Source organism: Hemitrygon akajei, chromosome 4 (genome assembly GCF_048418815.1).
Source record: "Hemitrygon akajei chromosome 4, sHemAka1.3, whole genome shotgun sequence".
Taxonomy (NCBI): domain Eukaryota; kingdom Metazoa; phylum Chordata; class Chondrichthyes; order Myliobatiformes; family Dasyatidae; genus Hemitrygon; species Hemitrygon akajei.
Genome location: NC_133127.1, coordinates 21,823,164 through 21,849,240, shown reverse-complemented (window position 1 = coordinate 21,849,240; position 26,077 = coordinate 21,823,164). Strand labels below are relative to the sequence as shown.

Sequence of the window (26,077 nt, the reverse complement as noted above, 5' to 3'; positions counted from 1 at the left end):
TCACAAATCCATTCCCCCATTCTGGATCTCCTCTTACCCCTTCTCTTCTCCTTACCTATCACCTCTCTCTGGTGCCCCTCCTCCTTTCCTTTCTCCCCTGGTCCACTCTCCTCTCCTACCATTTCCTTCTTCTTCAGCCCTTTACCTTTTCCACATATCACCTCCCAGCTTTACACTCATCCCACCTCCCGCATCCATCTACTTTCCCCTTCACCTGGCTTCACCCTATTATCACCTGCCAGCTTGTACTTCTTCCTCACCCCCCCCCACCTTCTTATTCTGACTTCTCCCCACCTTACTTTCCAGTACTAATGAACGGTTTCAGTCCAAAACATTGTCTCTATTCATTTCTACAACATTTTGTGTGTGTTACTTAAAAAAAAACTTGTTAACAAGGTAACATTTAACATACACAGTGCAGAATCAGAATTAGGTTTAATATCACTGGCATATATCGAGAAATTTGTTAACTTTCCAGCAGCAGTACAATGCAATACATGATAAATATTAAAAAACTGAACTACAGTAAGTATATATATATTAAACAGTTAAATGAAAATAAGGAGCGCAAAATCAAATATTTTAAGAAGTAGTGAGTTAGTGTTCATGGGTTTGATGTCCATTTAGAAATCAGATGGCAGAGGGGAAGAAGCTGTTCCTGAATCACTGAGTGTGTACCTTCAGACTTCTGTACCTCCTACCTGACAGCAACAATGAGAAGAGGAAAGCATGAATAAAACTTAAAGCTTAAAGAATCAACCTCTTAGAAACTAATACCTGGGTTGTGCGCACAAGGTGCTACAAAAGGAACACACAGAGGCAGAGAGAGCTGAACTCGGAATGGTTTTACTGATTCAAACTTGTGCGCTTAAAACCCCCTTCCAAGGTCCCTGCGAACAGCGGGGCGGACGTGACGTCAGACCGTCCCCGGAAGGTCCACCCCAAGCGGGTCGTGCATCTGCTCGCAGCTTCTGATGGCGTTTCGAGCCCCGTGTGTGCGGACCGCCACCCCCCCCCCCCCCGAGAAACGTCCATCGGGGGAGTGGAGCCCCCAGTCTGTGTGGCTTGCCTGGATGGCCGGCCCCACCAGTGCGGTGTGGGTACCCTCACCGGCTGCTCAATGTCCAAGTGCGCCGGTTTGAGGCGGTCCACTGTAAAAGTCTCTTCCCGGCCACCCACCTCCACGACACACGTGGATCCGTTGTGCCGGATCACCCTGAAGGGTCCCTCGTACGGCCGCTGTAGAGGTGACCTGTGCATGCCCCTGCGAATAAAAACATACTCACTGTCTCGGAGGTCTTTGGGGTGAAGGATGGTGTGGGAACATGCCTGGAGGTCGGGACCGGCGCTAGGGTCCCTACCCTGTCCCGCAGCCTCGTTAGCACAGCAACTGGAGTTTCGGCCGAAACTCGGGTCTCAGGTACGAACTCGCCTGGGACCGTCAGGGGGGCGCCGTAGACCAATTCCGCTGAGGAGGTGCCCAGGTCCTCCTTGGGAGTTGTGCAGATGCCCAGTAGGACCCAGGGAAGCTCGTCTGTCCAGTTGGGGCCCCTGAGGCACGCCATCAGGGATGACTTGAGATGCCGGTGGAAACGCTCTACCAAACCGTTGAACTGGGGATGGTACGCTGTGGTGTGATGCAGCTGGGTGCCCAGGAGCTGCGCCAGAGTTGTCCACAACCCGGATGTGAACTGCGCCCCTCTGTCGGAGGTGATGTCTGTTGGGAGGCTGAACCTGGCGATCCAGTTCGCAACGAGCGTACTGGTGCAGGACTCAGTGGACGTGTCTGCGAGCGGTACGGCTTCTGGCCATCTGGTGAACCTGTCTACCATGGTAAAGATATACCTGGTGCCCCGGGAGACTGGCAGGGGGCCGACGATGTCCACGTGGATGTGCTGGAACCTCCTTTGCGGTGGCTGGAACTGCTAGACTCACTCACATGCCGCTGGACTTTGGCGGTCTGACAGTGTACGCAGGCCCTGGCCCAGTGTCCGACCTGTTTGCGCAAACCGTGCCAGACGAATCTGTCTGCTACCAGCTTGATGGACGCCCGGATGGACAGGTGGGCCAGGTCCTGTAGCGTGTCGAACACCCGGCGCCTCCATGCCACTGGAACCACGGGTCAGGGTTTGCTGGTAGACATGTCGCACAGGAGTCGATCCGCTGTCGGGCCGATGGAGACGTCCTCCAACTGGAGCCCCGAAACGGCGATGCGGTAAGCCGGGATCTCAGGGTCCGACCGCTGTGTTTCTGCCAGTGCTGCATAGTCTATTCCTGTGGACGATATGCCTACTGAGTGGAGGCAGGGGCGAGACAGTGTGTAGGTGATGACGTTGTTCTTCCCTGTGATGTGGTGGACGTCAGTGGTGAATTCTGAAATAAAGGACAGGTGCCTCTGCTGCCGAGCCGACCATGGGTCCGATACCTTGGCCAGTGCGAAGGTGAGGAGCTTGTGGTCTGTATACATGGTGAACTCCCTTCCCTCCAGGAAGTGCTGGAAATGCCGGACAGCCAGGTACAGCGCTAGCAACTCTCTGTCGAAGGCGCTGTACTTCATCTCCGGTGGCCGTAGGTGCCGGCTGAAGAAAGTGAGTGGCCGCCACTGGTCCTCGACGAGCTGCTCCAGGACTCCACCAACTGCCATGTTGGAAGCGTCGACTGTGAGCGCCGTGGGTGCACTAGGAGGGCCGCCTTTGCCAGCGCCTCCTTGGCCTGCTCGAACGCCTCCGTGGACTCCACGTCCCATGCCACTTCTTAGGCCTTGCCAGTCATCAGGCTGAACAAGGGTCTCATGATGCGGGCCACCGACGGCACGAACTGATGATAAAAGTTGACCATCTCCACAAACTCCTGCAGGCCCTGGACCGTGCTGGGCTTGGGGAACTGGCGGATGGCCTGGACCTTGTCCGGTGGGGGAACTGCGCCATGCCGGTTGACTCTGTGGCCCAAGAAGTCGATCTCCGTCAGCCCGAACTGGCACTTTGCCAGATTGATTACCAGTCCGTGGTTGCTTGGGCGTTGGCAGAGCTGGCGCAAATGTGCCACGTGCTCTTGGTGCGAACTGCTGGCCACCAGGATATCGTCCAATTAAATGAAAGCGAAATCCAGGCCGCGTCCCACCAAGCCCATGAGCCTCTGGAAAGATTGGGCTGCATTCTTGAGTCTAAAAGGCATCCTCAGGAATTCGAACAAGCCGATGAGGGCTGTCTTGGGCACGTCGTCGGGGTACACTGGGATCTGATGGTATCCCTGGATCAGGTCGATTTTGGAGAAGATGGTCGCTCCATGCAGGTTCGCCAAGAAGTCCTGGATGTGGGGTACCGGGTATCTGTTGGCGGTTGTGGCGTCGTTGAGCCTTCGGTAGTCTCTGCAGGGCCTCCATCCTCCTGTGGACTTGGGCACCAAGTGCAGTGGGGATGCCCACGGGCTGTCTGAGCAGAGTATGATCCCCAGCTCTTCCATCTTACGAACTCCTCTTTGGCGAGGTGGAGCTTGTCGGGTGGGAGCCTGCGAGCTCGGATGTGCAGCGGCAGTCCTTGCGTGGGGATGTGGTGCTGCATGCCGTGCTTGGGGTTGGCCATGGAGAACTGCGGGGTGATTATGGAGGGGAATTCTGCCAACACCCTGGCGAATTCGTTACCCGAGAGGGTCACGGAATCCAGGTGGAGGGCCGGTAGCTTGGCTTCTCTGCGCTGGAAAGTCTGGAACGTCTCGGCGTGGACCAAACGCTGGCCTTTCAAGTCAACCAGGAAGCAGTTGGCGCGTAGGAAGTCTGCCCCTAGTAGCGGCTGTGACACCACCGCCAACATGAAAGTCCAAGTGAAACGGCTGGACCCGAAATGAGGTGTGATAGTTCGCAGGTCGTATGTCCGAACACTGGTACCATCTGCGGCGGTGAGTTCGGGGCCTGAGGCCATGTTATGAGTGTCCATATTCAAGGGGGGAAGCACGCTGATTTCGGCCCCGGTGCCTACCAGGAAGCACCGCCCGGAGTGCCGGTCCCAGAAGTACAGGAGGCTGTCTCGGTGGCCAGCCGTCATAGCCATTAGCGACGGCTGGCCCCGGCATTTCCCGGAAAAGCACATGGTGGGCAGCATTGGCGCACACCTGAACCCCATCTTTGGTGATAGAAACACCATTGCTCCGAACTGTCAACTTGTCCCCCCGTGGGTCTTGGCGGCTTTGGCTGCAGGGCCGGTGCTTTGGGGCGCGTGACTGTGGCTAGGCCCATGGAGGCTGCTCCACGTTGCTTGCTCTGCCAAAGGACGTCTGCTTTAGCCACGACCCCACGAGGAGGAGGCGAATGTCCTCTGGCATTTGCTCGAGGAACAACTGTTCGAATAGAAGGCACAGCTTATGGCTGTCCAAGAGCGCCAGCATATCATTCATGAGCTCGGATGGCGTGCAGTCGCCCAGGCCGTCCATGTGTAGGAGCCGCGCGGCCCGCTCGCGGCAGGAGAGTCCGAAGGTACGGAGCAGGAGCACCTTAAGCTGAGTGTACCTGTCCTCCATTAGTGGCTGGTGTAGGAAGTCAATGATCTGGCCTGCCGTCTCCTGGTCGAGCGCACTGACCACGTAGTAGTACAGCGTGGCGTCGGCCGTAATGTCTCTGATATTGAACTGGGCCTCAGCCTGCTCGAACCAAACGTGGGGCTGAGTGGCCCAGAAAGTTGGAAGCTTCAGAGCGACTGCATTGTGCAAATTGCTCGAACTCATGGCTGGCTGCGGAGTCGCTGGTTCCAGATGCCGTCTGGAACATCGGGGTCACCAATGTAGTGGTGCGCAAGGCACTACAAAAGGAACACACAGAGGTAGAGAGAGCTGAACTCAGAATGGCTTTACTAATCAAACTTGCGTGCTTAAAACCCCCTTCCCATGGGTCCCTGCGAACAGCGGGGCGGACGTGACGTCAGACTGTCCCCGGAAGGTCCGCCCCGAGCGGGTCATGCGTCTGCTCGCAGCTTCCGATGGCGTTTTGAGCCCCGTGTGTGCGGACTGCCACAACAGCATGTATAGTTAAATTATGGGAAAAATATGTAAGCTTTGAGTATTGCTCTAAGGAAAATTGTATAACCACTTAAAAGGCAAAGGTTGTACCTAAGCTGAGGAGAGAATGATTTACCACCTGACAGATTTAATGCTCTGGAGCCCCAAATAAATAGATTTGCCTTGTATTAAAATAAAGCAGGTTAACCTGTTTCAGATTTCTAATATGTGCAGTTTCTTAAGTTTCATTGTATTAAAAGTTTTCTTAAACTTTGATGCAATTCTACTTTTTGCAGTTTTGCCAGGATTTTTGAATTGAAATCCAAATCCCTCACCTACAATCCTCAAGCCTACTCAGCAGCAAATATAGCAATTAATGAAGTTATTTGCAAGTCTAATCACAGAAGGAATTAATTATCTACCATACCAAAAGAGAATATCACAAATTCTTAAATTCTGATAACCAAGGTCAAATGTAGAAGACTGAAGATATAAAGATTAGGTTTATTTGTCACATGTACATCAAAACATCCAGTGAAATGGGTTGCTTGTTTCGGAGATGGTAGCCTGCAAGTGTTATACGCCTCTGGCACTAACACATGCTCACCATTTACTAACCCTAATGTGTACGTCTTTGGACTGTGGGAGAAAAACTGAAGCACCTGGAGGAAACCCTATGCTGTCACAAGGAGAACATGCAAAGCCCTTACAGTGTTGGAAACCGAACCCCGATCTTACAGCTGGCAACTGCAAAGCATCGCACTAATTGCTACACTACTGTGCCTACCGACTTAACTCCATTTAACAATTGTTCAAAGATGATAAATTTGTAGTCAGCTGTAGAAGTGACATGGAAAAGAATGAAAGGAATACAAATGCACAAATCTGGATAATCTTTTAATACTAAAATGGATAGATAAATATTATCATTTTGCTCCACACCTCATGTTCCTCTTCAGTTCACACACACTGAAAGGTGGATAAATGATTTTATGCTAGATCCATAAATCTGTCACAGGATCTAGAGCAGAACAGCAAACTCACAGAGATGATTATAACACAAAAAAAATAGCGAGGAAAAAGAAAAGCAATGTCAAAGCACCGTGCTCATTAGACAGAGAATAAAAGTGTGCAGGAATTTGAATTTAATAGAAAAGCTTTAAAAGTGTCCTACATCTGTTGGCAGAAAGGTCAGTAACCATAGATGCTATCTGTCCTACTAATTAAAACTTAACAATTGTGCACCCAATTTGCACAAACTATTCTGTGTTCTACCTTGCTAGTTCAACGTCTATGATTTCACTGTCCAGAGATTATTTGTACCTCAAAAATCCATCAGTTCTCTCAGATCCAACCACACTGTTCTGCTGCAAACAGACAACAGGCCAGAGCATACTTAGAAAGTTAGCAAGTCCACTCTGAATGGCAAGCATTCACTTCTGATCATGCCTAGAACAGAGACAGAACAAAATCTAGTAGCCCCTCAAAACTGGGATTTTCCCAACTGCATTCCAACAATGAAATTTTCATGACGTCCAGCAGGGAGACTTCACTGCAATTCTCCTCAAAAAAATAAATGGACTTCCCTTCGAGTGGATTAGGTACTTTGGAAATCTACCCAATCCACTCAAAACCAAGTTCACTTATTTCAATAGAAAAGAACTACTTCAATGGACAAGGGTAAACAATAGACAATTTACAATTATGTAAATGGGGCAATTGGGCTGAAGAGCCTGTTTCTGTCTTGTATTAATCTATGAGGAATCTATGAGATGTTCAAAGGTTCATTTATTATCAAAGTATACAACTTGAAGTTATTCTTCTCCAGGTAGCCATGAAACCAAGAAAGAAAAGAAAGGCAGCACAATCAAGACTGAAATCACAGATCATCGGGGGACTGTGCGAGTTTGTGAAGGTGCCTCCATGTTTTGATGGTCAAAGTGAGCATAAAAGGCATTCAGTTTATCTGGGAGTGAAGGCTTGTTGTCACGTATGTTGCCTATTGTCCAGTTACACTTATATGCACTGTGATGAAGTGCTTTCAGAGGTTGGTGATGAAACATTCAAGCCCTGCCTGAGAAGCAACATGGATCCACTCCAATCTGCATATTGTCACAACAGGTCATCAGAGAACGACAGAGTTCAAGCCCTGCCATAGTTGTTGAGCAACCTGCGTTAAGGAATATCTAGAAAGCTGCTTAAATGGCTGCAGAGCTACCTTCATGGGCGGACCATCAAAGTTGTTATCTCTGGTCAGGCTTCTGATTCTTCAACCATCAATGCATCTGTACCACAGGGTTCAATAGTTGGGCCACTTCTGTTTTCCATCTTTATTGACGACTTGGTTGATGCATGCAGTAACGAGCTATACCTGTACGCTGATGACTCCACACTATCTCACCAATTAGAGCAGGAGATAGCAATACAGTGACAGCATGCCTGAGTAGGGATCTTGACAGGATGAAAGCCTGGGCAGACGACTGGAATGTCACCTTTGAACCTACTCAGTGCAAGGCAAAGGTGATGTCTAAGAAGAGGAATCCATCTACCCCCGACCTGTATTTTGGGAACTGCAAGCTGGATTCAGAGAAGGAGCCAGTAATCCTTGGTGTTAATACTGACAGCAAGTTGGTGTAGGATAAACGCCTTTCCACTATTTCAAACAAGGCTGGACAAAGGCTTGGAGCTCTGTGGAAAGTAGCATCCAAACTAAACAAAGAGGGCAGAGCCACGGTTTACAAAGCCCAGGTACGAAGTATCATGGAGTATGCCTGCTTATCATGGATGAATGCCTCACAGAGTGTCCTCAGCCAGCTTGATTCCATTCAAAGAAAGGCTCTCAGGATTATAAGTGTAGATGAAGCCACAGCTCGTGAGAAGCTAGCCATCAGTAGCTTACACCACAGACGACAGTTTGCTGCAGCTACTGTGCTATACAAAATGCACACCAGCCACAGCCCTGCAGACCTTCGTGCCATGCTGTCTTCATCTTATGAGCGACAGCGCACCACACAATCAAGTTTCTCTATGCCTGCCCATGCTGCTTCTATACCTGATGCAAGAACCTACACACTGGATAGAAGCTTCCTTCACTGTGCTATCAGAATTTGGAACAGCCTTCCAGATGCTGTGGTTGGAAACATCTGCGACGATGGGGTCCAAGCCTTCAAGAGTCGAGTGCACAAACACCGATCATCTCTGGGAGGGAAGTCACATGCTTCTCCATAAGCTATCATGAAGGGGACCAGGATGGCAATGCTTGGCTGTTGGCAGGTAGGGTTAATACCTGACTTTCAAGAGCACTTGTGAGTTATGTTTCGGCTGGACTTAGTCCTTAAACAGCTGGAGAACAGTGCGGAAAGATGAGGTGCTGTTTTCTCCCAGTAGGGATTAGTTTTTAGTTCCAAGTGCTCCTGTCACGTTTTGTCACCCTGTAACCTTATCCTTCAATCGCTCTGAATTATGGAGGACAGCATGTGTATAAATGTCTCTCTCCAGCAAACTTCATCATGATCATCATGACTCCAGTATTTCTACTATTTTTTAAATGTTTCTTAATTGTACATATGATTTTTTAATGTTCTATCACTGAGCAGCAGTGAACCATCCGATTGGCCTATCAGAGTTCTCTATAGGAACTAGTTGACTTGATCAGCATTTCTGATTTGGCTATTGTTCACAATTGCACTTAATAAAAAAAACCTTCAGTGATTCAAGTTTGGTCCAGAATTGCCACTTCGTATGTAAGATTGCTTTCCGAAGATCATACCTGGTCGTCCTGTACTTAATTTGGTAGACAGTCCTGAATGCCACAGCTCTGGCCCTCAGCAAATTTCGGACCTCATGACTCACTCAGGGCTTCTGGCTGGGAAGACTGAATGATTTTATAGGGACATACTCGTCTACGACTGTTTTTATAAAGCCTGTGACAACCGCAGTGTTTTGGTTCAGACTCTCTGATGAGTCCTTGAACACTGTCCAGTCGACCAATTTAAACAATCCTGGAGCCGCTCCTCTGCCTCCAGCGATTGATCACCTTTTTGTTATGCTTATCTCTGAAGCCTTGCTCTTTAACCTCTGCCTGTATGCTGGTAGGAGGAGCAGGACAGCTAAGTGAGGCTTCGGACATCCTAAGTGAGTCCCATGACAACCAGTTACCAGGAAACATGGGCTGGCTGCACTTTACAGTCCATAATGTGGCAATCCCTTTTCCGAAGAGCCACAGAACACCTACAGATAGAAATGGGAAAAAATGCCAGACAGGAGCAAAATCTGTTTTATATTTAATAAGTGTTTGCATACTAATGGTGCACAACAAAAGCTTCAACCCTTTGCTGGAACAGCTTAGTATTGACACTAAATTTCCAGTACAAATACCTCTCACTCTGATAAATTCAAAACTGGTTAAAAGAAAATACTTTTTTTAAAAAAAGCACATCAGGCCATATTCCGTCCATAGAGAGAGAATCACAAACCCTTCAATTTACACTGGGGGTTACTGAAACAGTACAAGAGATCAAATCCAACTGGAAACTCAGTGCTTTTCTTGGTGCTTGAATGAAGGTATTCCACAACATGGTTGCCCAACCTGCTTTTGGTTTCTCCATTTGGAGGTGAGCACATTGTAAGCACCAGACTAATGGATTAAATCAGAAGAGCAAGCGAAGTTGTTTCACCTGAATAGGATGGTCAATCGCCAAGAAGAGATGGAAGGAAATGAATAGTGAGCTGGCATTGGAGGGTCCAGTGGTGGTTCGCGAGAACGATCCCAAGAATGAAAGAGTTAATGCATGAGAAATGTTTGATCACTCTAGAACTGTACTCAGTGAAGTTTAGAAGAACGAGGGGGGAATCTCACTGAAACCTATCAAATGTTGAAAGGTTTAGATAGAGTGGACTCGAAGAGGATATTTCCTTTAGTAGAGGAGTCTAGGAAGAAGGGGAGCAGCCTGAGAAGGGCGTCCCTTTAAAACAGAGATGAGGAGGAACTTCTTTAGCCAGAAGGTGGTGAACCTGTGTAATTCACTGCCACAGACCACTGTGGAGGCAAGGTCACTAGGTATATTTAAAGTGGAGGTTGCTAATTTCTTGATTAGCAAGGGTATCAAAGGTTACGAGAAGATATGTGAATGGGGTTCAGAGGGCTAATAAATCAGCCGTGATGGAATGATGGAACAGACTCGATAGGCTGAATGTCTTAACTCTGCTCCTATGTCTTATGACCTTAACAATGGAAGCAGAGAAAGGGAAGGTGAATAAAGAAAAGATGTTGGAACTTGAAAAGTAGCAAAATATTGGGAATCTGACAAAATGAACAGCTGGTTAAGTAACATAATCTAGAACACGGGTCCCTTTATGCCATGGGCCTCTACCATTAACAGACAGGTCGATGGACCGCAGGTTGGGAACCCCTGCTCCGGAGAGTAAAGAACAGTGTTAATGCTTCAGACAAATTACTCTTAATTAGCAGAGCGGCTTGTAGAGGTAATTGCATTGTGAGCACTGAATGCAATTTTGATCACACATCAAGAATTTAAGAACATCTTCTGACATGGTCAGTGAAATACTGAGATAAGGCTCATCATGAACTACTTAACCTTCATGTGTCCAAGTAGTCTTTCAAATTATTGCTGTACTTATCTCATTTCTGTTGTCTGCCACGATCAACCATCCACCTTTCTCTACCTCCCAACTCATTTGCCCAACCTGACCCAATCTGCCCATCATCCTTTGCCCCCACCCCCAACCAATCTGCCAGTACATTTGTCTCACCACCTTCCCACCCACCAAAATACTGGCACCTCACATCTACAATTAGGCCTGTAGCAGGGTTTTGACCTGGTGCCTATTCCTCCCACCTTTACCACATGCACAGATGGTGCTCAACCCACTGAGTACATCCAGCAGATTATTTGTTGCTTCATATTTCAGCATTTTGCTGTCTCTTGCGTCTCTTTCAAATTATTGATATGCTTGGAATCAGAATTGTTTTTGAACATCTTAGAAATTTTGTACCATACTCTGCGCTCCTGCTATTTCCTAGATGGTAAGGTCTTGCAAACTGTCAAATGATTCCCAAGCTGGCATCTTTCAGCTGATTCATTAAATCAAGACAATGGCTACCCTTTTACAAACCCCATTTCCAGAAAAGTTGGGATATTTTCCAAAATGCAATAAAAACAAAACTCTGTGATATGTTAATTCACGTGAACCTTTATTTAACTGACAAAAGCACAAAGAAAAGATTTTTAATAGTTTTACTGACCAACTTAATTGTACTTTGTAAATATACACAAATTTAGAATTTGATGGCTGCAACACACTCAACAAAAGTTGGGACAGAGGCATGTTTACCATTGTGTTACATCACCTTTCCTTTTAGTAACACTTTTTAATCATTTTGGAACTGAGGATACTAATTGTAGTAGATTTGCAATTGGAAATTTTGTCTATTCTTGCTTGATATAAGACTTCAGCTGCTCAACAGTCCGTGGTCTCCGTTGTCTGATTCTCCTCTTCATGATGCGCCATACATTTTCAATAGGAGATAGATCTGGACTAGCAGCAGGCCAGTCAAGAATACGCACTCTGTGTCTACAAAGCCACGCTGTTGTAGTCCGTGCAGAATGTGGTCTGGCATTGTCCTGCTGAAATAAGCATGGACGTCCCAGGAAAGACGTCGCCTTGACGGCAACATATGTCTCTCTAAAATCCTAATATATGCCTCAGAGTCAATGGTACCTTCACATACATGCAACTCACCCAACTCGTGGGCACTGATGCACCCTCATACCATCACAGATGCTGGCTTTTGCACCTTTCGCTGATAACAATCAGGATGGTTGTTTTCATCTTTGGCACGGAGAACTCGACGCCCGTTTTTTCTGAAAACTAGCTGAAATGTGGACTCAATTCCACAATTGAGTCCCCAATGCCATTAGGCTTTACAATTCTACCGCCAGGACTTAAGAACTTTTTAAAAGCTATTATTAATGCTTTTGAGATAGTGATTTAGATGCATATCATATTTTTTTTACTGAGTTAAGTATTGTATGTAATTAGCTTTGCTACAACAAGTGTATGGGACATTGGAAAAAAGTTGGAATTTCCCCATGGGGATGAATAAAGTATCTATCTATCTATCTATCATCTGACCACAGCACCCGGTTCCACAGTCTTTCGGTCCATCTGAGATGAGCTCGGGCCCAGAGAACTCGCCGGTGTTTCTGCATAGAGTTGATGTATGGCTTCCTCCTTGCGTAATACAGTTTCAAGTTGCATTTCTGGATGCAGCGACGGACTGTGTTAAGTGACAATGGTTTTCCGAAGTACTCCCGAGGCCAGGTGGCTATAATTGTCACAGTAGCATGACGATTTCTTAGGCAGTGCCGCCTGAGGACTCGAAGATCATGCGCATTCAACAGTGGTTTCTGACCTTGCCCTTTACACACTGAGATGTCTCTGAATTCTCTGAATCTTTTCACAGTATTATGTACTGTAGATGTTGAAAGACCTAAATTCTCTGCAATCTTGCGTTGGGAAATGTTCCTTTTGAACTGACTAACAATTCTCTCACAAATTTTGGCACAAAGGGGTGAGCCACAATCCATCCTTGCTTGCAAAGACTGAGCCTTTGATGGATGCTACTTTTATACCCAGTCATGATACCTCATCTGCTACCAATTAGCCTGCTTAATGTGGAGTCTTCCAAACCAGTGTTACTTGAATATTCTGTGCACTTTTCAATCTTATTTTAACTCTGTCCCAACTTTTGTTGAGTGTGTTGCAGCCATCAAATTTTAAATTTGTGTATATTTACAAAATAAAATTAAGTTGGTCAGTACTTTTGTCAGTTAAATAAGGGCTCATGTGAATTAACATATTGTAGCAATCTGCTACACACAGCGCTGAAACGCACGGTAAGTCGTTTCAAGACTAGTTTATTCAAACTTCGCGGCGCTGGCATTTAGTCCCTAGCGCCCGCCCTCTCCGGGCGGAAATGATGTCAGAGGTGCATTACCAAATCTACCTCCTCGCACTGGCTATTTGTGAGCCGGTTCGCCTGCGCAGAAAGTGGGTCGCCACAATATCACAGATTTTTGTTTTTATTGCATTTTGGAAAATATCCCAACTTTTCTGGAAATGGGGTTTGTAAATGGTGAAAAGAAATCCGTACCACATAGTACAGTACAGCAATGGGAGAGTACGCTGATTTATTGCTGGAACTGGCATTGAATTGCTCTACAGAAGCTGGTAGTGGTGAACCTTTTGTAAAGGACCCCCATAGGAACAAGGAGCAGGGAATTCTATATCTAGTTATGATGAGAAATATCCAGTTCTTTAAACAATATTCATCCCACAATCAATTTCACAAAAACAGACCATGTTATTCATTAAAACGTTGCTTATGAAATCTTGCTTTATGCAAAATAGGCATAACATTGAAAAAACTCTATTGGTTCTGAGATGATAGAGCGGACCTTGGCTCAGGGAAGATGTTTACCGGACTGAAAATATATAAAAGGGAAATGTGAAATTAAAAGAAAACTGATTTGCAAAGCCCAGAGGAGGGTGACACTGTCTATATACTAATACTTCAGATTGAAAATACAAAAAAGATAATAGCACTCATTGCAAGGGAAAAACTTAAAGTTACGAGGCAGAAATAAATGTTCTTGATAAATATTGCTCAAAGACAGACAAGAAACAAATATGACACACCTGCTTTCCAGTAAAACCCTGGCATATGACCTTTGTTGTCTTGTCTATGTAGAGGTTTTGTCTTGTGCTGGTGTAGCAGTGTCTCACTCCACTTCGTTCCACTGCAACTGACAAAAAGGTAACGTTAACATTACACTATTTAGTGCATATTGACTGTCTAAGAGGCCACTAGGAAAGCGACAATGTATGTATAATTGTGATGCTTTTTGTCACAAAATATGTATACCTGATTATTTCTTAAGAACATTAGAAGTGGGAGCAGGATATAGCCAGAAGACATTCATGCCTGACCACAATTCATTAAGGTTGTTGCCAATCCTCTCAATTCTAATCTCCTGCCTAATCTCCAAATCACTGGAGTCCCATGACCAAAAATCTATCTCAGTCTTGAATGTAATTGCATAGAACACAGAACACTACCTCAACAGTACAGGCCCTTTGGCCCACTATGTTGTGCTAAACTTTCAACCTATTCCAAGATCAATCTAACTCTTCCTTTCTGCATAGCCCATCATTATTTTTATCATCCATGTACCTACCTAAGAGTTTCTTAAATGCCCCTAATGTACCTGCCACCACCACCACCCCAGCAGAGCATTCTATGCACTCACCACACTCCGTGTAAAAAAAAAGACCTCTGACATCCACTCCAGACTTTCCTCCAAACAACTTAAAATCAGCCACCGAGCATCTACCATCTCTGAGGTACTCCATAAATTCATAATCCTGGTAGTGCTGCTGCCTCATTGCTCCAGAATCAATGCTGAACAATGGTGCTGTTCATGTGGAGTTTGCAAGTTCTCCTAGTTATCACATGGATTTCCCCTTAAAGGTTGCTCGGTTTCCTCCCACATCACAAAGACATGTGGGTGAACAGATTAATTACCTCCTGTGTACTACCACTTCTGTAGGTGGATATGAAGAGAATCAGGGGAAGTTGATAAGCACATGAGGAAGACATTATAGGGAGGTAAGTGGGGAATGTGACAGATTAGCATAAACAGGGTGGGCCGAATGGCCTTTCCATTCTAAGGAAAGATGTAAACATGGATATGAAGCTATTTTCTCACCTCACACTTAAAAAATTGATCCCTTGCCCTGATATTATGCTCTGCCTATACCCTGAAATCAGATGAGTTAACTACTCAATCTCCACTCTATCCCTTCCAGGATTCTCCATGTTTCAATTAGTTCACCAATGTTTAATGTACATTGAACTTCGAACATTCATTCATCAATGAGCAGCAAATTTCTCCTCAAAGGACAATTCCCTCATCACAAGACTCAAGTCTTGAGAATCTAAGGATTGACAGAATCAGTGGTCCTGAAATTTGCTGTTAATCTAGTAACTTAACCCCTAGGCTATTGTGGTTTCAAGTTCACAGTTCAAAGTAATTTTTATTATGAAACTACATATATGTCACCATGTATAACCCTCATATTTATTTTCCTGTGGGCAGACTCAATAAATCCATAGGATAGTAACCATAACAAAATCAATAAAAGACCACCTAACTAGGATGCTCAACTACAGTGCAGAAGACAACAAACTGTGCAAATGCAAACATAAATAAATAGCAATATCAAAAACATGAGATGAAGAGTCCTTGAAAATGAGTTCACTGGTTGTGGAAACATTACAATGATGGGGCAAGTGAAGTTGAGTGAAGTGATTCCCGTTTATTCAAGAGCCTGACGGCTGAGGGGTAATAACTGTTCCTAAACCTGGTGGTGTGAGTCCTGAGCTCCTGTATCTTCTTCCTGATGGCAGCAGCGAGAAGAGAGCATGACCTGGGTGGTGGAGATTTCTGATGATGAATGCTGATTTCCTACAATAATGTTTCACGTGGATGTGCTCAATGACTGGGAGGGCTTTACCCGTGATAGATTGGGCCGAATCTACTACTTTTTGTAGTTTCTAGAATTGTAGTAGGAGCTCCTCAGTGATGCATGGCTTCTCCTCAATCTTCCTACCAAAATGCATCTCCTCACATTTCTCCACATTAACTTTAATAAACATGCCTCTGTTTGCCCAGTCTACTATCCTGTTGTACGAAACTGCAATCTTTTACTGTCCTCTGCAGTTCACTAGTTTTGTATTATTCATAAATTTACAAACTATATCTTGCACAAGTCTGGATCATTAATGCAGATCAGAAGAGTACCTTCCCCAACACTGATCTTTAGGGAATGCCACTATTTACCTTCCTCCATTGCAAAAAATAACCATTTGTCATTTATCCATGCTATCATTGACTTTGCTATGCCACGTGCTCCTGCTTTGCTGATAAACATATCCGTGGCACCTTATCAGAAACCTCTGAAGATCAAAACACACAATGACTATCTTGTTCTCGTCAACTCTGATACCTCACCAAAACCACTGTGAAAATATTATCTCCAGAAACCAGACATAGTCCAGCTTTATTTTTTTATAATGCAAGAATAAACTAAATACATGAATATGGAAAATATATACAAACTTTTAATGCAACACCTAGAAATTATCCAAACAGAAAATCTCATGTAGGTGCAGGCAGAGATTTCCATTATTAATGCGATATGAAAACCTGAGCACAAGTAAAGTGAAATATGCAAGGAACCATACCTTTGGTGGTACTTCATGATAAGCTCTGCATGAGAAATGCAGTAGACGTGCCAGTGTGTTTGGAACACCAAAATGATTTGGTTGCTGGTAAAGGCAACCTCTTCTGAATTCCATATGCAACAGGGCGGGGGAGGGGGTGTTAAAGAAGCTGTTCCCAACTTTCTGACAAAAATCACAGTTGCAAGACTAGCAAAGATCGAAAAAAAGTCGTGAAGGTCAACAATAGGTTCCTAGTTCTCTGATTATGGATGCATGAAATTAAGAAGGTGCCTACATTTGGGCAGTGACATCTAATACAACACAACAGAAAAGGCCAAGCATAGATAGATAGATAGATAGATACTTTATTCATCCCCATGGGGAAATTCAACTTTTTTTCCAATGTCCCATACACTTGTTGTAGCAAAACTAATTACATACAATACTTAACTCAGTAAAAAATATGATATGCATCTAAATCACTATCTCAAAAAGCATTAATAGCTTTTAAAAAGTTCTTAAGTCCTGGCAGTAGAATTGTAAAGAGAAACAGGGAATAAAAATTTTTAAAAAGGAAAAGATTTGCCTTATTTGTCAAAAGTACATTGAAACACACTGAAATGTATTATTTCTTTCAAATCAAATCATCAAGCATTGTGCTGGGCAGAACACATATGTCAATATGCTTCTGGTGCTAACCTAGCATGCCCAGAGCTCACTAACCCTAACTGTACGTCTTTGGAAGGTGGGAAGAATATGGAGCACCCGGAGGAAACCCGAGTACTGTGAAGAAACCAACGTGGTCATGAGGAGAACATACAAACTCCTTACATATAGAACCCTGAATTTACAGTTGGCACTGTAAAAGTGAAAATTACACTAACTGCTAAGCTACTGTGTCAACATAAGACCACAAGATATAGGAGCAGAATAAGCCATTTGGCCCATCGAGTCTGCTCTGTCATTCCATTATAACTGATTATTATCCCTCTCAATCTGATTCCCCTGCCTTCTCTATGTAACCTTTGATGCCCTTAACAATCAAGAACCAGTCAACCTCTACTTTAAATATACCAAATAACTTGGCTTCCACAAATGACAGTGAATTCCACAGATTCACCACCATCTCGTTAAAGGAGGAAATTCCTCCTCATTGCTATTTTAAATGGGCATCCTTCTATTCCGAGGCTATCCCCGGTTCTAGACAAGCCCACTATAGGAAATATCCTCTCCACATCTACTCGATCTAGGTACCTAATTCACATTTTATTAAAGCTTAAAAGGGAATCTCTATGACCAGATCCAAGATAATGGAGTTTTGTGCTTAGATTCAGCAAGAGATGTTGGACAGGCCTAATTTAGGGTATTTTATGTAGCTTAGGTCACCTACCTACTGGAAAAATATAAATAGGGTTGAAAGAGTACAGAGGAAATTTACAAGTCTGGAGGACATGAGTTACAGTGCCTATAAAAAGTATTCACCCCCCCCCTTAAAGTTTTCATGTTTTGCTGTTTTACAACATTGAATCACAGTGGATTTAATTTGGCTTTTTTGACACTGATCAACAGAAAAGATTCATTTATGTCAAAAGTGAAAACAAATTTCTACAAATTGGTCTAACGTTATAACAATTATTAAACACAAAATAATTGATTGCATAGTTATTCACCCCCTTCAAGTCAATATTTAGTGGATGCATCTTTGGCAGCCTGTGTGGATGGGCTTTGCACATCTGGACACTGCAATTTTTCCCCATTCTTCTTTATAAAACCACTCAAGCTCTGTCAGATTGCACGGGTATCATGAGTGAACAGCCCTTTTTAAGCCCAGCCACAAATTCTCAATTGGATTGAGGTCTGGACTCCGACTTGGACATTAGTTTTGTTGTTTTTAAGTCATTCCTGTGTAACTTTGGCTTTATGCTTGGGCTCGTTGCATTGCTGGAAAACAGATCTTCTCCCAAGTTGCAGTTCTCTTGTAGACTGCATCAGGTTTTCCTCCAAGATTTCCCTGTATATTGCTGCATTCATTTTACCCTCTACCTTCACAAGCCTTACAAAGCCTACTGCAGTGAAACATCCCGACAGCATGATGCGGCCACCGTCATGCTTCATGGTAGGGATGGTGTATTTTTTTTTAATGATGTGTGGAGTTCGGCTTACGCTAAACATGGCATTTAGCCTGATGGCCAAAAAGCTCAATTTTGGATTCACAGAAACTTCTTCCAGCTGACTTCAGTCTCCCACCTTTTCTGGCAAACTTTAGCTGAGATTTCATGCAAGTTGTTTTCAACGGTGGCTTTCTCTTTGCCACTCTCCCATAAAGCTGTGACTGGTGAAGCACCCAGGTAACAGTTGTATGCGCAGTCTCTCCCATCTTAGCTACTGAAGCTTGCAACTCCTCCAGAGTTGTCATAGGTCTCTTGGTGGCCTCCCTCACTAGTCCCCTTCTTACACGGACACTCAGTTTTTGAAAATGACTTGCTCTAGACAGATTTATAGCTGTGCCATATTCTTTTTATTTCTTGATGATTAACTTAACTGTACTCGAAGGGATACTTACTGACTTGGAAATTTTCTTGTATCTATCTCCTAACTTGTGCTTTTCAATAACCTTTCTGTGGAGTTGCTTTGATTGTTCTTTTGGCTTCATGGTGTAGTTTTCGCCAGGGACACAGACTCACCAGCAGTTGGACCTTCCAGATACAAGTGTATTTTTACTGCAATCAATTGAAACACTTTGATTGCACACCGTGATCTCCATTTAACTAATTATGTGACTTCTAAAACCAAATGGCTAAACCAGTGATGATTTGGTATGTCATATTAAAGGGGTGAATACTTATGCAATCAATTATTTTTGTTTTATCTTTGTAATTAATTAATTATAGAGATCTGTTTTCACTTTGACATGAAAGAGTCTTTCTGTTGATCAGTGTCAAAAAGACAAATTAACTCCATTATAATTCAGTGTTGTAAAACATGAAAACTTCCAATGGGGGTGAATTCTTTTTACAGGCACTGGATATGGAAAGATTGAAAAGGTTAGGACTTTATTCCCTGGAACATAGAAGATTGAGGGGAGATTTGATAGAGATATACAAAATTATGAGGGGTATAGATAGGGTAAATGCAAACAGGTTTTTTCTACTGAGGTTGGGTGGGGCTACCACCAGAGGTCATGGGTTAAGAGTGAAAGGTGAAAAGTTTAAGGGGAACATGAAGGGAAACTTCTTCACTCAGAGGGTCATGAGAATGTGGAAGGAGCATACCACATGGAAGTAGCAAAAGATGTGTGTGTGTGTGTGTGCTCGCAACCTTAGAAGCATTGCATGCAGAGATACAGCACATTAGGATTCTATGATCTATATCCTCATAGCAGCAGTCTCGAAGTGGAACTTGACCTTTGTGAATCTACTCTGGCTGTTCACAATTACTACTATCCAAGGTCTCCTGTTGCCAAGCTCTGTACGTACTAGCCAAGGGCCAAGCACTGAAAACTGCATTCACTCTCTGTAATTGACTCCCACCATTTCAGTCTCTCTGGAATCAGTGCCTCAGGTACAGATTTTGTATACTTTTGAGTGGTACACACTAGCAGAAAATGTATGTGTAAACCGGTTAATAGGGTACTTTAAATCAATGGCTTAGGCATTTCCGCCATTCAACTGAAAGAAATTTCTGCAAGTCAATAGGGTGGAAATATCACTCAAATCTCCACATCAGCATTTCAGGAAACTTTCAGCTAACATAATACATGTTCCTTTAGTGAGGAATAACAGGTACAATCAAATGCAAACCCTCAATGTGTTTTCTTTCAAAACACGTTGCATATTTAACACCAAAGATAAACGGACTATTCTGTTCCTGCATGCAACAAGACCATGTTTGGTCTGAAAAGCAGCAAGGAACATTTACACCACAAAAGCAAGGATATAATGATTAAGGAAGCCCAATTTACTGACTCCATCCACTCTACCCACCCTATTTTCCATTACAACAACTTGATATATGCAGAAGCAAATAACTAATTTCCTAACTCAAAGAAACCTTTCTATCTGCAAAGGCATGTTATGTTAGATGGAGTAGTCTCCTTTTAACAGGAAGATCCCATCTTAACTCCAACAAGGACAATTGGCCAGAACTGGCCCATCACTGCATAACCATCTTAAAAACCCTCATCTAAGAAATGTTGTGCTGTGGAGAAGGTCTAGAGGAGATTCATGAGAAGCATTTGAGTTTGGGCCTGTAGCCGCTGGAATTTCAAAGATTTAGGGGGATCTCATTGAAACCTATCGAATATTAAATGGCTTAGATACAATGGACATGGAGGGGATGTTTCCTATGGTGGAGGAGTCTCAGGCCTGAGACTACAGCCTCAGAACAGAAAAACGTTTGTTCAGAACAGAGATGCAGAAATAAAGAGGAAATTCTTTACTGAATCAATAAAATTAATTGGTCAGTCAATGCCATAGATGGCTGTGGAGTCCAAGTCATTGGCTACATTTAAAGGAGGTTACGAAGTTTTTGATTAGTAAGTGTGTTAAAGGTTAAGAGGGGAAGACAGGAGAATGGGGGTGAGGGGGTAATAAATCAGCCACGATGGAATGGCAGAGTAGACTTGAAGGGCCGAATGGCTGATGCTGCTTCTATGTCTCATGGTCTAAGCCATAATGCAAAAATGTATCAGGAATTCTTCAACACCTTTCAAGCTGCAACATCTACTACTTAATAGGTCAAGAAGCAGAATTTCAAAACACCACTAGCACATTGCCCCCCAAGTCACAAACCATCTTGACTTGGATTACACTGTAGCAGTGTGCTACACGCAGCGCTAAAATAACGACACGGAGTCGGTAAACTGCAGTTAAAAGAAGATTTTATTCGAACTTCACAGCCTCGCTTTAAAGCCTCCCTGATCCCGCCCTCCCCGGGCGCGGATGCTGTAGGGGGCACGTACTCACAGTCCCCCGCGGGCTTTTCCCTTTCTTGGTGAAGCAGACCTGGCGCCCTTTTGGGACTGGCCTTTGTGCCAGCGTGCTGGCTATTTGTGAGCCGGTTCGAGTGCGCTAGGAAGTGGGTTGCCACATAACCCGCCCCCAGAACCGACGATACACCCCCCAATGTCCACAGTCTGGGCCGGACCCTGTTTGGGAGGTTGGCCTCTGCGCCACGGTGCCGGAAACTCGACCGGTTGCGCCAAGTCCACATGGGCCAGTTTGAGTCGGTCCACCGTGAAAACCTCCTCTCTCCCCCCAACGTCCATCACGACAGCACGAACGTGGACCCGTTGTTCCTGAGCACCGTAAACGGCCCCTCGTAGGGCCGTTGCAGCGGTGGCCAATGCCCGCCCCTTCGTACAAACACAAACTTACAGTTCTGCAAGCCTTTTGGGGTCACAGCTGCACCACACCACAGCCTACCACCCACAGTCGAACGGCCTGGTGGAGCGTTTCCACCGTCACCTAAAGTCGGCTCTCATGGCCCGCCTGAGAGGAGCTAACTGGGTGGACGAGCTTCCCTGGGTCCTACTCGGCATCCGCACGGCGCCCAAAGACGATCTGCACGCCTCATTGGCCGACACACATGACTATTACGTGGTGAGCTCCCTCGACCAGGAGACAGCCGCCCAGGTTGAGGAGTTCATACAGTCGCCCCCGGAGGACGGCAAATACACGGACTTCAAAGCCCTACTCATAAGGACTTTCGGACTCTCACGGCACGAGCGAGCTGCCCGCTTACTGCACCTGGATGGTTTGGGGGACAGACCTCCATCGGCTTTAATGAATGAGATGTTGTCTCTGGCCGGCAGACACAAGCCCTGTCTCATGTTTGAGCACGCATTCCTGGAGCAGCTGCCCGAGGACATACGCCTGCTGCTGTCCGACGCGGATTTCAGCGACCCCCGGAAGGTGGCAGCCCGGGCGGACTTGCTGTGGAACGCCAAGAAGGTGAGTGGGGCATCCGTTGCACAGATCACCAGGCCACGCTCCCAGCAGCAAACCAGACCAGGCCCAGCCACAGAGCCCGCTAACCCCAGAGGCAAGGGTGAGGAGACCAACGAACAATGGTGCTTCTACCACCAGCAGTGGGGCGCAGAGGTCCGCTGTTGTCGCCCACCCTGCAAGTTCCCGGGAAACGCCGCTGATGGCTACGGCGGCTGGCCTTCGGGATAGCCTCCTGTATGTGTGTGGGACAAGAGGTCGGGATGCCGTTTTTTGGTCGACACCGGTGCCGAGATCAGCGTCTTACCTCCGACGAGTTATGACACCCGCAGCAGGGCACCGGGTCCCCTCCTGAGGGCCATGAACGGCAGCACAGTAAGGACCTACGGCACCCGTACGGTGCAGCTACAGTTCAGCTCCAGCCGGTTCACGTGGGACTTCACACTGGCCTTTGTGCCAGCGCGCTGGCTATTTGTGAGCTGGTTCGAGTGCGCTAGGAAGTGGGTCGCCACAACATCGTCATTGTTTCAATGAAATTCCATCAAAATCCTCAATTCCTCTTTGTAGATACTACATCAGTTCAGGAGGAAGCTAATCACCAGATGCTCAGCAGCAATTAGCAATGGACAATAATCAGTGGTTTTACAGTGTTTATTGCGATGTCTCAAGACATAAAATTATATTAAAAAAAGGAGAAATTACAGAAGGTATTGTCACCATTTACTACCGATTAATTCATGTAAACTGCTAAGTGAGAAGACTGTGAATTGTAGTCCAAGTCAAAAAAGAATTCTATACTAAAGTTCCAATGAGGCAAAGAGGAAAAGCTGCACTGTTGGATGTGTCATCTTTCAGATGGCACACCAAATCAAAGTCCCTTTCCCCATTTCAGCCAGGACACAAAATCAAAGCCCCTTTCCCCATTTCAGCCAGGACACAAAATCAAAGCCCCTTTCCCCATTTCAGCCAGGACACAAAATCAAAGCCCCTTTCCCCATTTCAGTCAAAACACTAAATCAAAGCCCCTTACCCCTTTTCAGTCGGGACACTATTTATCTGCCGAGTATACTGCCGCTGGGTTTTCCACATTACAGTAATGACTTCGTTGAAAATTGTTTCATTGACTGTAACGCAATGAGGTGATGATAAACAGTGAATAACCAACACTCTTTTTCTGCTCTATTTTCAACTAAAGCATACCTACAACAGCATGATAGCATTGGTGAATTACCAGCATCAGATACACTCCAATAATTTCTGAGCAAAGATATTTAAATACTTCATTTACAGGGTCCGAGTCTGTACAACATGGGAATAGGTTATTCGAACCATAGTGTCTTTGTCAACCATCACGCCTATCTATACTAATCATACTTGTATGCATCAATTCAATTTCCCTCTCTGCCTTGTTCATTAAAGTATCGGTCCAAATGCTTCTTAAATGCTGCAATTGAATTTATGATCACATCAGTAAATCTAGCTCTGCCATAAAAGTCACGCAGAGAGAGGAATGAAAGTTTGTTCTTTCAATAATTTCTTCAAACCAAACAAGTTTCACCAGTATAATTACTGACAGAAATGTCATCATGGGAAGAACAGCAAACATTACAGTCAGTACACTATAAAATATACACTCAGTGACCACTTTATTAGGTACCGCCTGTACCTAATAAAGTGGCCACTGAGTATGTTTGTGGTCTTCTGCTGCTGTAGCCCATCCACTTCAAGGATCGATGTGCTGTGCATTCAGAGATGCTCTTCGGCACACCACTGTTGTAACGCATGGTAATTTTCTGTTGCCTTCACGTCAGCTTGGAACAATCTGACCATTCTCCTCTGAGCTTTCTCATTAACAAGACATTTTACAGAACTGCTTCTCACTGGATCTTTTTTGGCTCTTGCTCCATTCTCTGTTAACTCTTGAGATAGTTGTGTGTGAAAATCCCAGGAGATCAGCAATTTCTGAGATACACAAACCACCCCAGTCATTCCACAGTCAAAGTCACTTATATCACATTTCTGAAGTTTGGTCTGACAACAACTGAACCTCTTGACCATGTCTGCATGCTGTTATGTATTCAGTTGCTACCACATGATTGGCTGATTACATATTTGCAGTAACAAGTAACTATATAGAAGTACCTAATAAAGTAGCCACTGAGTGTATGCTTTCCTCTAGATCAAGGGTTCCGAGCCCTTTTATGCCATGAACCTATACCATTAAACAAGGGGTCCGTGCACCCCAGGTTGGGAACCCCAGCTCTAGATATATAAATTTGCAGCATTATCTAAGAGGTCAAGAAACTTATCCAATTGCAATTACGACTGAAGGGAGGTGGCATAGAGGTCATTTTATAGTCAAATAAACTTGGGAAAGGGGGGGGGGGGAAGACAATCATTTAAAACTAGAATAAAAAGAAAATCGGAACTGATATGATGAAATCATCCAGACAAACTGATGATCCAGCAAGAAATCAAAGTCTAGTTGAGACAGAGTATGTCAGAAATTTTATCATCAAAACTTGCTGTTGTGGAGAATGTTAGATTGACTCCAGAAGGATAAGTGCCTTTGTCTGCAAGTATTTGGGGCTTTTAACTGTATTACAAGAGAAAATTAGATTGTAATATAACGAAGATGCAGAAAACTGAATTTAGCTTTGTACGTGTCTCACAATATATCGGAAGCAGAATCAAGTATTATACAAGGTAGTTTATTCTGATAGGTTATCAGAGCATGATCAAAGGTTAATAATTCCACCAACCACAGATCAAGGTACTGGGCAATATTAAATAAAAGCTTCAAAGTTTAAATGGAAGGATGTGGAAGTTTTACAAAGTCTGGAGATAACATACACTTATTGTGTTTGTATTTAGCAAAAGCTAAAAATGAAATATGTCTAGAAGGCAGAAACAAAGTACAAGAAAAAACTAAACTGGAGATTAACAGATGCAGAATGTTGGTTGAAACATGGAAGCTGTGAGTAATTTAATCAAAACCACATAAGGTTCTGCAGATGCTGGAAATTCAGAGTAAAATACACAAAATGCTGGAGGAACTCAGCAGGTCAGGATGCATCAATGGAAATGAATACATAGTCGAATGTTTCAGGCAGAGACCCTATATCAGGACTAGAAAGGAAGAGGGAAAGAAACCAGAATAAGAAGGTGGGGAGAGGAGAATGAGTACTAGCTAGAAAGTGGCAAATAAAGCCAGGTGGCTGCAGGAGAGGGATGAAGTAAAAAGCTGGGAGTGATAGCTGGAAAAGGTAAAGGGCTAGAGAAAAAAAATCTGACAGGAGAGGAGAGTTGACATGGGAGAAAAGGCAAGAATGATACTAGGGTGAAGTGATAGGCCGTTAAGGAGAAGAGAACAGGTCAGAGAGGCCAGAATGGGGAATTGAAGAAGAGGGCAGGGCAGGGGTAAAGTAACTGGAAGTTGGAGAAATCAAAGTTCATGCCATCAAGTTGGAGACTACCCAGATGGAAAATGAGGTGTTATTCTTCCAACTTGAAAGTGGCCTCATCGTGGCAGTAGAGGAGGACATGGACTGTCATGTCTGAATGAGAATAGGGGTTAGAATTAAAATGGTTGATCATCCGGAAATCCTGCTTTTTGCAGATGGAGCAAAGGTGCTCAACAAGGGAATCACGGAGGGAGCAATTCCTATGGAAAGTGGACAGTGGGAGGGAGGTAGGATCTTGTTGAATGTGACAGAAGTTGCAAAAAATGATATGCTGAGTGTGCAGGCTCATGGGGTGGTAGGTGAGAACAAGAGAAGCTACCCCTGTTAAGGCACCAGGAAGATCAGAATCAAAATCAGGTTTCATATCACTAGCA

The 26,077-nt window shown here is 44.7% G+C and overlaps 1 protein-coding gene across 3 annotated transcripts in view; it reads right to left on the bottom strand.

Annotated features, from left to right (window-relative positions):
* Window positions 1–26,077, bottom strand: part of suclg1 (succinate-CoA ligase GDP/ADP-forming subunit alph) — an 89,346-nt gene that overhangs the window by 55,132 nt on the left and 8,137 nt on the right. Inside the window, exon 2 of one of the 3 annotated variants that reach the window (XM_073042146.1) lies at window positions 13,708–13,814. The exons of 1 other annotated variant lie outside the window; for it this stretch is intronic. In XM_073042146.1, coding sequence (XP_072898247.1) covers window positions 13,708–13,814 — 107 coding nt within the window. The remainder of the gene's footprint in view (window positions 1–13,707; window positions 13,815–26,077) is intronic. One more of the 3 variants, XM_073042147.1, reaches the window with a different exon arrangement.